This window comes from Zea mays, chromosome 8, assembly GCF_902167145.1.
Source record: "Zea mays cultivar B73 chromosome 8, Zm-B73-REFERENCE-NAM-5.0, whole genome shotgun sequence".
Classification (NCBI taxonomy): domain Eukaryota; kingdom Viridiplantae; phylum Streptophyta; class Magnoliopsida; order Poales; family Poaceae; genus Zea; species Zea mays.
In genome coordinates, this window is record NC_050103.1 from 96,496,348 (window position 1) to 96,513,108 (window position 16,761).

The 16,761-nt window shown below is 45.1% G+C and overlaps 1 protein-coding gene and 1 long non-coding RNA gene across 2 annotated transcripts; both read left to right on the forward strand.

Moving 5' to 3' along the window:
* The first annotated feature begins 726 nt into the window (after nucleotides 1-726).
* LOC100284407 (cellulase containing protein) lies at nucleotides 727-3,259 on the forward strand. Its single transcript, NM_001157302.1, is given in 8 exon segments — nucleotides 727-1,021; nucleotides 1,146-1,265; nucleotides 1,338-1,529; nucleotides 1,647-1,808; nucleotides 1,886-2,055; nucleotides 2,147-2,302; nucleotides 2,381-2,736; nucleotides 2,828-3,259. Coding segments are annotated over 8 exon segments (1,620 nt in total). The 5' UTR covers nucleotides 727-745; the 3' UTR covers nucleotides 3,016-3,259.
* A 2,524-nt stretch (nucleotides 3,260-5,783) lies between these two features.
* LOC103635579 (uncharacterized) lies at nucleotides 5,784-8,124 on the forward strand. The gene is made up of 3 exons (XR_557490.3): nucleotides 5,784-5,904; nucleotides 5,996-6,065; nucleotides 7,733-8,124. It is a non-coding gene; the product is annotated as an uncharacterized lncRNA (long non-coding RNA).
* The last annotated feature ends 8,637 nt before the right edge of the window (nucleotides 8,125-16,761 follow it).

Sequence of the window (16,761 nt, forward strand, 5' to 3'; positions counted from 1 at the left end):
CCTGGCTGGGAGGAGAGATTTGCATGGGCATAGCCTGGCTCGGAGGTAGATCCAGGCAACCAAACTATCGGGTGCCGCATCCCGAGAGCCTGGTTTGGCCACATCCAGGCAACCAATCGCCCCCTACGTGTATGGCGTGTTGGAAGAACCGTCATCGGCATCCGTGGCACCTGCTCGGGCATGCAGACGATTAGGTTTCTATGGAGCATGTTTATGACTTCTCATTGATTGTCCTCCTCTTTCTAATGCTGCCTGAGATTGTCTTATTCCTCTTGATCTTGGTGGAGACTCAAGAGCCGACACATTAACATCCGCCTATACCGATTGTGGTTCACTACATCGAGCAACACATGATGTCGACTCGTATGAATGGGTGAGCCACCAGTGCCTTGAGCATTGGTCCTATATTGGATATAATTCACTATCCGGGAATTTGTCGAATTCAGCATAATTTCAGTTATGATCGGAATGTTTTGTGTATATGTATCAACTAGATAGCTACTGTATTGCGAGTGCGCAATGCATATGTTCATAAATTTGCTAGATTAGTTTAAAACTTAAATTAAACGTAGAATGTGTAAATTGGTGACAAGAATGACGTTCTCTCACCGACGCACTAATCCTCACTTAGGCTGGGCGCTGGGGCTGGCATGCAGGCATCATCACTGCTACTAGTGCTACGCTAGCCGCTGCTCATATAAGGTACTGCTACTGCTAGCTCCAGGCCGCCAGAGGCGACAGGCCAATGGGTTTCCGCGGTGGTTTGAGGCCGCCCGTGACGCGCGTCTGCTTCGTCCTCCTGTGCCTGTGCGCCTCGTTGTCCGAAGCCAAGAGGACGCCGCAGCCTGCGCCTACTACGGGCAAGAAGCAGCAGCCACCGGCAGCGTCGTCGTCCCAGCAGAGCCCAGCGGTCTCGTATCCGGCTCTCCCCGTCCGGGCGGTGTGCCTCGGCGGTTGGCTCGTCACCGAGGGCTGGATTCTGCCCTCCCTCTTCGACGGCATCCCCAACAAAGACCTCCTGGTACGTGGTACAGTACGTACGAGTGCGTAGCGTACGTAGTGCCTTCCTTCCTCTGCCTGCTGACCTGCGCCCCCGTTCTTCTTGGTCATCCCATTCCCATCCCGATCCGACGACCACATGCCAGGATGGCACGCAGCTGCAGTTCAAGTCGGCGCTGCGGAAGACGTACCTGACCGCGGACAACGGCGGCGGCGGCGCCGTCGTGGCCAACCGCACGCAGGCCTCCGACTGGGAGACGTTCAAGGTACGGTCGGACAACGACGCTGGCCTGCGACTTGAGAATTCCAGTTACTTAATAAACGGTGGATCGATGCAGCTGTGGAGGCTGAACGACACGACGTTCAACTTCCGCACGTCCGGCAACCAGTTCGTGGGCATCGGCGCCAGCGACGGCATCATCGTCGCGACGGCCACCACGCCGGGCCTGCCGGAGACGTTCCAGATAGTGCGGTGCCCCTTCGACAAGAACAGGGTCCGGATCAAGGCGGCGAACGGCTACTTCGTCCAGGTAAATATCGGGAGTCAGTAGTACAGTGGACGGATTGCAATGCAACTGGTCTGGACAGGAACAGGAGAGCACCGATCGAGAGAGAGGGGAAAATAAAAATCATTTAATCATACGCAGGCGATAGCGACCGGCGAAGTGATAGCGGACTACGGCGAGCCCACGCGGTGGTCCGACTTCGACGCGTCAGTGTTCCTGATGACCACCGTCGGGCAGCAGCTGCAAGGGGAGTACCAGCTCTGCAACGGCTACGGCGCCGACAAGGCCGCGCCGCTGCTGAGGGTAAGAGGAAACGACTGAGTGAGCCCTGCAGGGGCCGCCCAACTGCCAACTGAACCTGGTAACAACTGCGTTGGCAGGAGCATTGGAGCACGTACATAGTGGAGGACGACTTCAAGTTCTTTGCGTCGAGTGGGCTGACCGCAGTGAGGATCCCCGTCGGATGGTGGATCGCCAGCGACCCCAGCCCGCCCGCTCCGTACGTCGGAGGCTCCCTCCAAGCCCTGGACAACGCCTTCAGATGGGCAGAGTACGTCGTCGTCGTCGTCAGCTGCCTTGAGAGATCGATCAACTATCAAAGCTACTGCTAACCCAGTGTGAGTACTGCTTGGACGCGGCAGGAAGCACGAGCTGGGTGTCATCGTCGACCTGCACGCAGCTCCCGGGTCGCAGAACCCCTGGGAGCACAGCTCGTCCCGAGACGGCACGCAGGAGTGGGGAACCACGGACGCCAGCATCGCGCAGACGGTGCAGGTCATAGATTTCCTCGCGTCCAGGTCAGAAACTAATAAACACCACGCCCGCATTCTCTCTCCGAATCCACCCAACGACAGACGATACACGCACGCGCGCAGGTACGCGACGAGCCCGAGGCTGCTGGCGGTGGAGCTGCTGAACGAGCCGCTGGCGCCTGGAGCGACCCTGGACAGCCTCACCAGGTACTACCGCGACGGGTACGCCGCCGTCCGGAAGCACGCGCCGGCGGCCTACGTGGTCATGTCCAACCGCCTGTCGTCGGGGAACTCCACGGAGCTCCTCTGGTTCGCCGGCCGTGGGTTCCCGGGCGCCGTCGTCGACGTGCATTACTACACCGTCTTCAACAGCTTGTTCGGTAACTTCACCGCGCAGCAGAACATCGACTTCGTCCGGACTAACTTCTCCGGCGAGCTCGCCGCCGTCACCACCCGAGATGGCCCGCTCACCTTCGTCGGTAATATAATTCACCTCCGTTGACCGTTGCCTTTCTTACGTACCAATACCATACGAGATGTCCGCTCACGGCACCTTGGATGTGTATGCAGGCGAGTGGGTTGCGGAGTGGAAGGTGCCGAACGCGACCAAGGAGGAATACCAGAAGTACGCAGCGGCGCAGATGAACGTGTATGGACAGGCCACGTTTGGGTGGGCCTATTGGACGGCCAAGAATGCCAACAACCATTGGGATCTCGAGTGGATGATTAGAAATGGATACATCTCGTTGAAAGGCTAGGACCCAAGCCAACAGGTTTCAGTCTATATAAAACTCTAATCTCTATTGGTAGTACGTAGGAACCCGGGCGAGCCAGAGATATTTGCTATATGTCGTTGTAATTAAATTAAGGCCAAGTTCAATGACCTTGGCTTCGTCAGAACGAACCCGGCCGGGCGTACTACTTGTGCCATGAACACTTTTGTTGGTTGTTGTGTGTACCCGAGCAAACCAATTTAACGATGTACTAATACTATTAGACCAACTCCAGCAGACTCCCTCTCCGTATCCCTAAAACGCACGGCCAACAGTTTCTCTCTCCTCTTCGTATCCGTCTCCGTTTCCAGCAGTCTCCGTATTTGCACTCCGCATGCAGTCTATGACACCTGGGGCCCGCGAGCAGCCGCGCGCGCATGCAGTGAGCTGCGGAGAGGAGAGAGAAAGCGTGGAAATGGGGAGTGCAGGTACAGGCCGTGCGTTTTACGGAGACGGATGCGGAGACTGCTGGACTGATGAATAGTGTGCTTCGCTGCGCAAAATAGGGATACGGAGCCGCATGCGGAGTGCTGCTGGAGTTGGTCTTAGTACCATACCGGAAGTTCAAAGAACAAATCAATTAACTTAAATAGGTGGACTATTGATGTATCTATTGAGAAGCTGAGAAAAAGATGAAAGACTGTCACGCGCGCCGCCGTCCGGGCCGGGCTGTGGCCGAGGGCGAGGCCGTGGTAGATCGGACTTGATCCGAATATTCCTTCCTAACGGTTGCACATGCATTTTGTCTGGAGTGATGATCGTCCATTACTGTCATCGTCCGTTATTGGCCATTTGGTAATGGCTGTCGGCTAGTATACTCTGATTGCGTCAGTTTCTGGCTGACTATAACGGTAGCTCTGATGGCGACCATTCCTATCCATTCGCCTCCCTCCGCGCGTGTAAAAATACGGAGGAGGTGAGGCTGCTTTTGGTTACCCGAGAACAGACTCTCATACGTGTTGCACACAACCTATTCCCGTCTCACCTTCTGCGAGCACATAGTGAGTGGGAGAGTAGGCCTCCGAAATCGCCGTCTGTAGAGCTACACTTGCACACCCAGTGAGTGGGAGAGCAGGCCTCCGAAATCACCGTCCGTAAGGCTAGTAAGACTACATCGAACATTGGAGCCACTGATGCCTTAAGCATCGGTCCCTCCGCAGGGTACATTCTATTATTAGTAATTGTGCATGTTTTACTGTTGTTTACTGCTTATGTGAGTATTCATGCACACATGCACATACATGTCGTCACATACATCACATTGGTTTTCTAGATTAAATTAAAACTGATAATGCGTAATTTTCTAACAATCCAAAAACCTGATAATAGGTATTTTTTCTGTTAGTGGTTTTGCTGCTGCGTTAAAACCAAGTGAACCTTTTGATGGGACATTTTACAAGAGGTGGCGTAGTAAAATGATACTGTGGTTGACTCCAATGAACTGCTATCACGCCGCACAGGGGAAACCCGAACAGTTCACTCCTGAAGAGAAGAGAATGTTCGACGTTGCCGATAACCTGTTTCGAGGCGCCGTGATTGGCGCTCTTGCCAATAAGTATGTTGATTCTTATCTAACACGCACATCTGCAGAAGAGTTATGGGATGTATTAGATGAGAAGTTCGATGTTTCTGATGCTTGTAGCGAGTTGTACATCATAGAACAGCTGTTTGACTATAAGATGATAAAAAATCGGAATTACATAATCTACAAATAATGTATGAAAACAAGGTATACCTGAGATCGCGGATGAGTCAAGTTATCGGTGGCGAAGGTTGAGTCGGACGGACTCCTATGTATAAAAAAATAGTACTGTCAGTAAAAAATTTGACAACACCTTCCCCATACGGTGAGGTTTCTAAAACCTACAAAGAAACAACAGCACGATGGCTGTCATGCACACTAACCAACACATAAAACTACACGATAGCTACATACTAAACAATATGCTAACCATATGCTAAATAATATGCTAACAATATGCTAAACATATGCTAGTTATATACTCACTAACTTTCCTCCCTCCAATATACTAACCATATGTTAAACATATGCTAGCAATGTACTAATTATATAATCACTAACTATATGGTTAGCTAAACAATATGCTAACCATATACAAACTATATACTCACTAACTTCCCTCTATATACTAAACAATGTGCTAAACAATATGCTAAACATATGCTAGCAACACAGAAAATACTGACCATATGCTAAACAATGTACAAGCTATATTGGTCGGGACAGAGGAGGTGGAGCACATACCGTAGGGGCACGACGGAGGACGGACGACGCCCGATGAGGCGCCTCATGGCGGCACATGATGGGTGGCCGGTGCTCGAGGAGGCGCCACGAGGCGGTGGCAGACAGGTGGCGACGTGCGCGGTAGGAGGAAGGGCGGAGGCGGCTCAGGACGACGGCGAGGGATGGGTGGCGGCGCGCGCGGGAAGAGGAAGGCCGGAGGCAGCTCAGGGCGGCGGCAAGTGACGGGTCGCGACGGTGCGATTGGAGTGGAAACGGGTATGTGAAAGAGGACGCTGGCCTATATTATCTAGCTCGACACCAAGATTTATGGCGCCAAGCTAGGGGCCACGTCGGCGCCGTGTCAGCCCTCACTCGCCAGCGCGGCAGGTATCTCGGCACCAGAGCCTATGACACCGAGATGTGTTACCTTGGCCGTGGCGCCGAGCAAAATGTCCAAAACAACATTAAGTCCTTCAGGAATCTAAACGTGATTTTTTTTTAAAAAAAACTAAAATAAGAAAAATTCGGAATCCTCACCCCGCGCACACCGCAGTAGCAGGCGGTGCCGCCCCCAATGGGGGCTGACTGGGCGTGGGAGATGTGGGCCGTGAAGCACGTCGGCCCCTCCGGTCTTCTCTCGTGCTCCTCGTCTTCGTTCTTCATCAGGCATTCAGGCTCCCTGTCTCGCCCGATTTGTAACTGACTACCATGCTCTCGCAGGGAAGCCGGTCCAGGCTGCGCTGCTGCTCAACTACGCCCCCTCCGGGCCATCTCGGCTCCTTCCCGTCGTGTGAGTCATTTCCTATCCCTAGTTTTACCTTTTTCATGGTGTTTGTGCTTGGGATCATGCGTCTGCCCTGCAACGGGTTACGGGTGTTGTACCGTCCACTTGAGACTTCCCTTCGACGTATATTTCTTGACTTGGGCAAGATTACGGAAGTACTCACTACGGGCAGACAAAGGCCCAACTGTAGCTTTCGAATTCTTCGATCTGCTAATTTTGTGATAGTTGTGTGGGACATGGAGAAGAAAACAATGTGCTGCAATTACATGCCATAGGTTTTATATTTTCTACGAACTTACAATGAATTGAAAATTTTCAATGCTACATTTGGTTCTTGCTGGTTAACATCATTGTAATTGGAATGAGAGGAAGGCTTTCTCTGGAACATGAGTTCCCCTGTTCCTGGTAATGCTCAACCCTAAATGGATGGGGCTTACCATGAAAAAATGAATATATGCAAGTAACTGCATGTGAAATAGAATCCTTATTAAAAACTAGAGGGCCCTAAGAGCTGAAAAAATATTGGTAAAAAAAATCATGGTTTTAGTGTCAAAAAACAAAAAATGGGTTCTAGACCCGTTAACCTAAATCGGTAAATTCTCGACAGTTACGGTCTAGATCCGGTCAGAAACCGACCGTTTATCAGTGGGATGTTGCGATTTGTTGCCCTAACCGATATGCAGCGCCTTCATTTCTTATTTATTAGGTTATTTCATGTGCTAATATAGTTAATGTTTTTTACAGTACTATTGAGTGAAGGTTTTGTTATGTTAGTGAGGCAGGCGATTGCCATTCAAGATAATAAGAATGGAAAACAAATGGTTAACGACGCTTGTTTAGGAATATGTATATGAAATGAGCCAATACTCAGATGCTTCGAATATGTCTGAACATTATGATTCGAACTGAAAGAATTGTGTTACGAAAAAACTTTATATGTACTTGTATATGTCACTATTGTCTAGTTCTACCGCTGTGTTTCACTCAAATTGCATTTTCTATTTGCATAAATATGTTATATGTAATTTTGGGTATTAAATTATTTGTGAATTTATTATTATTTATTGTGCATCGTGATTTGAACAAATTACAAACAAATCCTGACAAAATTTTCAAATTTTCTTAACTAAACAACATTTCTCGGTGAAAAATCACCGAAAACCGGTCCGGGAGTGGCGAAAACCGCCCGAGACAATCAAAAACAGGTGTTTCAAATTTGAAAAACTAAACCACTTGGAATTAGTGGTTTTCAAAAGCTTAAAACGGACCTTTTGTTTTTCAGCTAAACAGTACATTAGCGGTTGTATTTGTGGATCACCACAATTCCGTAATTGATAAATATCACTAGGATTTATGTTTCTTTGGTTTTGCTCTGAAATTTACTTAAGAGTTAAGGAAATAATATTTTTTTGTGATGATTGGTAATTTTACATTTTATATGGTTTAAATCTTCCTTATGGCCATATGTTTACATGGGAGATCCAATATTGGATTTGGATATAAGGAATATTCATTGGATGTCAAGTTGTGCAACGAATGAATCAGATATCTGAAACAGATCTCTATGTTATGTTGTTGTTTTTGAAAATTGGGAATATTCTGTTGGTTATGATCCATGAAGGCTGAAGTTTGTGTAGCTGAAAATTTACAGAGAAACCTTTTTCTTTGTCCAGAGTAGAGCAAGAGAGAAGACAACTTTCAGCTTTTGATATGCAACCATTCCTGGACTTTGTCAAGAGGGGCAATCTGCAGACTGAATTCTTTTCTGTTGGGCCGACCTATGTGTGAACTTAATTTTGTTTATATGACATGTCAAATTGATTGCCATTGTTGTGGCCAGCAATTTGTGACAGAAAATTATGATTTGTACATTTGGTCACGTCAATCCATGAGAACTGGTTTTGTGCCTGTTGCATTAATAGCACAAAGTCAGGAGGTGAAGGAGTAATAGCTATGCAGATTGGAGCTTACTTGATAGTCTCTATGTATGTACTTTTTCTTCAACTTTCAATTCATGGAAATTGGTTGCCATATTTTTTAACATATTGCTATTTAATTCATACCAGTTTCTTAATTTATAAGTATGATGGTTCTCTTGCTTCAGCTTCACAAGCAATGGTGGCTGCTGATCGGTTTGCAATTCAGATTAACCGGACGAGTCACTAATTTCTAGTATAGTTTCATGAGTAATGTTGACCCACAATTTGTTCGTGTTTGGGATCATAGTGCTAGAACGCAGTAGATGACCATATGTAACTTGTAGTGTTACTATTTTCATGGGTCCGTAGTTGTGCTAATGTAATAGCCAATATTGACTAATACTAATGTTTCTAGTGTGAGGCTGAAGAAGCTCATGTTGAATTTGTGTTTCTGAAGCATTCAAAAGCTTAAAAGAGAAATTTGTTTTTCAGCATTTTCTATGTGAGCTCATGCAAAACATTGAAGGTTTGAAATCCTCTAAATCATAACAAAAATGCATATAATAAAATATTACATATGTATCAGGCTAAAATCTGACTGATGAGATTTGAAAAGGTTGTGGATACTAATTTTTGTCCGTTCCCTTGAAATTTATTTGAGTATGGTAAACAGCTTAAAGTTACTACTTGCATTGATCGGTTTTGTATTATGATTTTGCTCTGAAGAACTGAAAAAACAATTGTTGGTGATGACACTTTCTATTCTCATAAATGTTCCTTCAGTAGCACAGATTTTAAAGGATATTTAATGGGCCAATCTCAAGATGATTTTCTAATAATGCTCATCTATGAAGCGGTTTACCTATAGCTAGGGTTTTTGCCAAGATATATCCAAACTTAATAGCTGCTAATAGATTACCGTTGTTTATTATTATTTCTATGTTTGTCTCATAGTTTAACATTGATAGTAGTGTAGTTGTCTTATAAATACAAGAATATCATTATAATAGAGAATTTGGTGTTTCTTGTAACTTCATTCCAACTGTGTATGTGTTTTGTTTGGATTTATTATTATGCTGCTTCTTAATTCTTAGTTGTGGGAACTATCTACTCTTGATGAAAAATATGGTAGGTTGTTGAAAACCGTAAATGCCCCATTGTTTATGTGTTTCATCAAGTTTATCATACTTTTCTTTGACTTAAGCTATTTATCATTGGATGACATAGTTTGGCTTTCATCTTTTAATTCATCACTAGCTTTTATTGTTGTCATACTTAGAATTCAAAGTCTTGTTCTAATTTTTTTAAATTGTCACATTTTGCTTTTGTATTCTAATGACTTAAGTATACTATTTTAGCAAGTCAACTAGTTCATCATACTCCCTCCAGGTCCAAATTATAAGTCGTTTAGGACAACGACACGATTTCCAAAATATAGTTTTGACCAATGTTTTTTGTTAAAATATAAATAAACTCTTAATACATTTATACTTTTGTAAAAATACTTTTTAAGATAAACAGTACATATGACTATTAGGTTTCAAAACTAAATGGCAAAACGATTATTTGTAGTCAAAGTTTTACAAGTTTGACTCAAACGTTGTCCAGAATGACTTATAATTTAGATATGGAGGGAGTATGATGATAAAGAAAACTCCTCATCGCTATCACTATTGCCACTATGATCATCATTTTGTAATTTGTGTTCACCTTTGGCCATGAGGCATAGGTGTCTAGAGGATGATAGTGATAATGGAAGAGAAGTGAATCCCAATGCAAGTGTGACCACCTTCTTATCTTCGTCATCACTATCACTTGAAGTTGAATCATTTTTTGAGTTAATGTAGGTGAGCCAATCAACAATAATGTAAGCTTTTCCATCTTTTGTCTTATGGAATTGCCTTCTCTTTCCATATTTCTTCTCGAAGACATTCTTATTATTTTTGCATCGTTAGTTTCATCATCTTTTTCATCCTTGAACTTATTCTTCTTGGGCTTGGTGCATTGATGAGAAAAATAACCTAGCTAACCACAATTGTAGCAATCTATATCTAAGATAGGCTTTCTCTTGCGACTTGTGAAGAACTTTTTTGAATCAAATTTTATGCCTTCATTGCTGAGCTTATTAAGCATATTTATGGTCTTCTTTACCATAAGTCCAATCTTAGCATCATCTATGTCATCATCACATAAGCTCTCCGCTTCCCCTTGCACTTATGATTTGCCCTTCTCTTAATTGGCTTTAAGAGCCAAATCCTTTTTCTTGTTTGAATAAGAGCCATCTTGATCATAGATCTGCATATACATCTCATGAGAATTGATCTTTTCAAATATTTATATCAATGTAGTTGTTGGGGGCCTTCATCTTTCGAAGGTCCTCAAAAACACGACTAACATGTTTTCCAGAATAGTACACTGTCACAAGAAGCTTTGGGTTTGAGACGAAGGCATGCAAGGTATGAAAAAGTGTGATCGGGAAGAAGGATAGACCAACTCCGAAGCTATAGCTGGAGAAGCTTCGGCTCAGCACAAGGATGATGATGAAGGACGAAACCGACTTAAAAGGAAAAGACTGCTCAGTCCTCGACAGATTACCTTTTGGCTAATAGTAAATGTCAGGGACATAAATGTAATTTTACCCAGGCTACGTCCTGTGCCTATAAATAGATGAATAATAACACTGTACTGTTCACGCTTACTTGTAATCGCTTGCACGTCACTCTCGGATTTTTACCTTCTGTCAAGCCGAAGGTACAAATGTAGTTTAATATCATTAATGTTTGCTCATGATTATATAATGTCAATATGAATGATTTGATGATTTCATATAATTATTCATGGTCTTTTTATGTTTCATATGTCCCTGTCTATATTTTTGTATATTGAAATGATGAAGGTATGTCCTTCATGACCTTCGTCTGAAGATCATTATACCCTAAGGGAAATAATGCTTCGAAGGACGAAGGTCTTTAACCATTAACATTTGTGTTGCCTTGTTCTTAACTCATAGCATTTGAGAACAAGTGACCAACATTGGCGCTCACCTCCGGTGAACTCACTCGACCACCTTCGGCAAGCTTTGACCTTCGTCATGCCGCCGAAGAAGTCATCAGGGCCAGGGGCTGCATTGCAGCCACTGGACGTTAATCAAGATACATTACGTGAAGCTAGGAGCCAGAAAAGGAAGGCTACTCGTCCAACACCTTAGGAGGAGGAGTTAGACCAAGAAATCAAGGACCTTGAAGTCATCCATCGGCAGGTTCAGAGGAAGAAGGAAAAGATGCTTCGTCTCACCGATCTTCAGAAGAAGATTGATGAGGCCGCTGAGGAAATGCGTCATATCACTTAAGATGATCAAGACCGAAGGCCTCAATACAGAGAGCTTCGTCAAGACAATTTGTACAACGATGACGAATGGTATGATGATTTCCATCATGGTAATTTTGCTTTTGACGATGCTTCTCCTCTAGCAGCAGAGCTGCAGGCTACCCCACGGCCCCAATCATACAAGCAACCTCAGCTTCCTATGTATGATGGGCACTCAGACCCGAAGCAGTTCCTAATGAGCTACGAGGCAACCATATCTTCATATGGGGGCAATACTGCAGCCATGGTGAAATCCTTCGTCATGGCAGTCAAAAGTGTAGCTCAAACTTGGTATTCGTCTCTTAGTCCAGGAACAATCACATCATGGCAGAAGCTCAAGGATATGCTAATCACTAGCTTCCAAGGCTTTCAGACGAAGCCAGTCACTGCTCATGCTTTGTTTCAGTGCACGCAGGACCATGAGGAGTACCTTCAAGCGTATGTCCGAAGGTTCTTGCGTCTAAGAGCACAAGCCCCTACAATGCCTAATGAAATTGTCATTGAGGCCATGATCAAGGGGCTTCGGCCAGGACCTATGGCTCAGTATTTTGCCAAGAAACCCCCACAAACCCTGGAGAAGCTTCTTCAGAAGATGGATGAGTACATCCGGGCTGATAATGATTTCCGCCAAAGAAGGGAAGAAGCATACAGGTTTTCTAAGATGACCAGGGGCTTCAGAGGAAGAATCCACCCCAGACATGTTAGATCAATCCATAATTCCAACCCAAGTGATGACAGAGGAAGTCAACCTCAAAGGCAGCAACACAGCTCCCAGTCTTCAGGGCCACAACAAAGCTCCTTCAGGCCACCAACCCCAAGGGGCAGAGGCAGTAGGGGCTTCGGAGGAAGATACAGAGATTAGCCTAGAAGACTATACTGCTTATTCTGTGGTGAAGACAAGGGCCACACCACAAGAACTTGTCAAGTCACAATTCAGAAGCAAAAGGAGATTGCCGAAGCTGAAGCACGGCAGAATCAACCGAAGCAAGTCCTACATACTGCCTCATGCTATTCTCCCTATGTCCCAGAATATGTAGGCAATCAGCAGCCTATGAAATTTGTTGCTTCGGTGAGCCATTCTCCAGCTTCCTGGGCTTAGCTCCCACCACCACGACTGCTACCACCTACTTTCACCCGAAGTCAACAGCCAGAAGGGCACCAGCACGCTCAATAGCAGCGCGACTTCTGGGAGGAGTCCGAAGCTCGTACAGTTAACAGCACTGTGCCAGAATCTAAGCATATCTACTGAAGAATATCCTACTCTTGATGTACCTTTATCTTTTATGCCATTTTATTTTTTGTATGAGAAACAAGTAACGAAGGACTAAATTTCGATTTCATGTAATAATTGTGCCTCCATCAATGATTAAAATATGCCTTCCTAACAGACTTCCGAAGCTCGAAAGTCATTCCTAAGGGAGCGCATAGTAAATTCCGAAGCTCAAAAGTCGTTCCTAAGAGAGCGCAGAGTAAATTCTGAAGCTCAAAAGTCGTTCCTAAGGGAGCGCAGAGTAAGTTTCGAGGCTACAAAAGTCATTCCTACGGGAGCGCAGAGTAAGTTCCGAAGCTCAGAAGTCGTTTCTAAGGGAATGCAGAGCCAAAATACCACCGAAATAGAAGGTGAAGAAGCTCCAAAGTCGTTCCTAAGGGAATGCAGAGCTTAAATACCACCGAAATAGAAGGTGAAGAAACTCCAAAGTCGTTCCTAAGGGGATGCAGAGCTTAAAGACTCCAAAGTCGTCCCTAAGGGGATGCAGAGTCTTGTGTGTTCCAGCGTGGGCGTGTGTGTGTTCGACATCACCATCATGTTGCATCATATCATCGCATTATTCCGCATAACATTACATCATACATCATATCACATCAACAGCAAAAAATTTTGGATACGAAGCAGATCTTCGGCAATACTTTGTTGAATGAAAATGTGTTGAGGCACGAAGCAAACCTTCGGCAAACACAATTTCATCACAACAGATTCGACATAAAAAGGGGCTTCTTTCTTTATTACGAAGCATGAAAAGAAGGGAAGGTGTTTTTTCGCCGAAGGCTCAAAAACGGTATGTGCGTAAATTTCATGCATCGTAAAGAAATATATTACAATAATTTACATGTCTGATTAATTGTTCCATACATTAAATGTTACATAGTGTCATTACAATAAAAGTCTAATCTTCCTTAAGTATTTTCTCGACGGCTTCGTTCAGCAGCTTGTCGACGACTTCGTCGACGATGGAGTTAGCAACGCTCATTATATCCAGTGCTTCTTTCATGACCGGATCGACTAGGGGCTTGTGATAGTCGCCTAGAGGGGGGGTGAATAGGGCGAAACTGAAATTTACAAATATAAACACAACTACAAGCCGGGTTAGCGTTACAAATAAGAAACGAGTCCACGAGAGAGAGGGTGCAAAACAAATCGCAAGCGAATAATCAAGTGAGACACGCGGATTTGTTTTACCGAGGTTCGGTTTTCGCAAACCTACTCCCCGTTGAGGAGGCCACAAAGGCCGGGTCTCTTTCAACCCTTCCCTCTCTCAAACGATCCCTCGGATCGAGTGAGCTTTCTCTTCTCAATCACTTGGAACACAAAGTTCCCACAAGGACCACCACAAGTTTGGTGTCTCTTGCCTCAATTACAAGTGTGCTTGATCACAATGGAAGAATCAAGAAAGAAGAAAGCAATCCAAGCGCAAGAGCTCGAAAGAACACAGGCAAATCACTCTCTCTAGTCACTATGGCGTTGTGTGGAATTTGGAGAGGATTTGATCTCTTTGGTGTGTCTAGAATTGAATGCTAGAGCTCTTGTAGTAGTTGGGAAGTGGAAAACTTGGATGCAATGAATGGTGGGGTGGTTGGGGTATTTATAGCCCCAACCACCAAACTTGACCGTTGGCTGGGCTGTCTGTTCGATGGCGCACCGGACAGTCCGGTGCACACCGGACATGTCCGGTGCCCCCGCCACGTCATCACTGCCGTTGGATTCTGACCGTTGGAGCTTCTGACTTGTGGGCCCGCCTGGATGTCCGGTGCACACCGGACAACTCCTGTTCATTGTCCGGTGCGCCAGTATGGGCGCGCCTGACTTCTGCGCGCGCAGAGTGCGCATTAAATGCGCCGCAGGTAGCCGTTGGTGCCGACTAGCCGTTGCTCTGCTGGTTCACCGGACAGTCCGGTGTACACCAGACATGTCCGGTGAATTATAGCGGAGCAGCGTCTGTGCGCACCCGAGGCTGACGAGTTCCTGAGGCCGCGCATCCTTGGAGCACCGGACACTGTCCGGTGTACACCGGACAATCCGGTGAATTATAGCGCGCCGGCTTCTGGAAAATCCCGAGGCTGAGCAGTTGAGCGCGAGGCTCCCTGGTGCACCAGACACTGTCCGGTGCGCCACCGGACAGTCCGGTGCGCCAGAACAAGGAGGCTCCTGGGATGCCTTTAGCTCTCTAATTTGAACCCAACTTTGGTCCTTTTAATTGGCTTGTTGTGAACCTTTGACACCTGTATAACTTACACACTATAGCAAACTAGTTAGTCCAAGGATTTGTGTTGGGCAATTCAACCACCAAAATTATATAGGAACTAGGTGTAAGCCTAATTCCCTTTCAATCTCCCCCTTTTTGGTGATTGATGCCAACACAAACCAAAGCAAATATAGAAGTGCATAATTGAACTAGTTTGCATAATATAAGTGCAAAGGTTGCTTGGAATTGAGCCAATATAAATACTTACAAGATATGCATGGATTGTTTCTTCATTTTTAACATTTTGGACCACGCTTGCACCACATGTTTTGTTTTTGCAAAATCTTTTGTAAAATCTTTTCAAAGTTCTTTTCAAATAGTCAAAGGTAAATGAATAAGAGTTTGCAAAGCATTTTCAAGTTTCGAAATTTTCTCCCCCTGTTTCAAATGCTTTTCCTTTGACTAAACAAAACTCCCCCTAAATGAAATCCTCCTCTTAGTGTTCAAGAGGGTTTTGAGATATGATTTTGAAATACTACTTTCTCCCCCTTTTGAACACAAGAAGATACCAAATTGACAATTGAAACTTATATTTTAATATTAGGTGGTGGTGCGGTCCTTTTGCTTTGGGCGGTCCTTTTGCTTTGGGCTTATACTTTCTCCCCCTTTGGCATGAATCGCCAAAAACGAAGTCATTAGAGCCCTTGAAATTACTTTCTCCTCCTTTGGTCATAAGTAAAATAGTGAGGATTATACCAAAGTAGGAGTCCTTTTGCTTTGCTCCCTCCCCCAAGGATAGAGAGCGGCTCGGAGTGACGGCGAAGGATGAGTTACAGAGTGGAAACCTTTGTCTTCGCCGAAGACTCCAATTCCCTTTCAATACACCTATGACTTGGTTTAAAATAGACTTGAAAACACATTAGTCATAGCATATTAAAGAGACATGATCAAAGGTATATTCATGTGCTATGTGTGCAAGTTAGCAAAAGAAATTTCTAGAATCAAGAGTATTGAGCTCATGCCTAAGTTTGGTAAAGGTTTGTTCATCAAGAGGCTTGGTAAAGATATCGGCTAGTTGATCTTTAGTATTAATGTAAGAAATCTCGATATCTCCCTTTTGTTGGTGATCCCTAAGAAAATGATACCGAATGGCTATGTGCTTAGTGCGGCTATGCTCGACGGGATTATCGGCCATTTTGATTGCACTCTCATTATCACATAGCAAAGGGACTTTGGTTAATTTGTAACCGTAGTCCCGCAGGGTTTGCCTCATCCAAAGCAATTGCGCGCAACAATGACCTGTGGCAATGTACTCGGCTTCAGCGGTTGAAAGAGCGACCGAATTTTGCTTCTTTGAAGCCCAAGACACCAAGGATCTTCCCAAGAACTGGCAAGTCCCCGATGTGCTCTTTCTATTAATCTTACACCCTGCCCAATCGGCATCCGAATAACCAATTAAATCAAATGTGGATCCCTGAGGGTACCAAAGCCCAAACTTAGGAGTATAAGCCAAATATCTCAAGATTCGTTTTACGGCCGTAAGGTGGGATTCCTTAGGGTCGGATTGGAATCTTGCACACATGCAAACGGAAAGCATAATGTCCGGTCGAGATGCACAAAGATAAAGTAATGAACCTATCATCGACCGGTATACCTTTTGATCCACGGACTTACCTTCCGTGTCGAGGTCGAGATGCCCATTGGTTCCCATGGGTGTCTTGATGGGCTTGACATCCTTCATCCCAAACTTGGTTAGAATGTCTTGAGTGTACTTCGTTTGGCTGATGAAGGTGCCCTCTTGGAGTTGCTTTACTTGGAATCCTAGAAAATACTTCAACTCCCCCATCATTGACATCTCGAATTTCTGTGTCATGATCCTACTAAATTCCTCACAAGTAGATTCGTTAGTAGACCCAAATATGATATCATCAACATAAATTTGGCATACAAACAAAT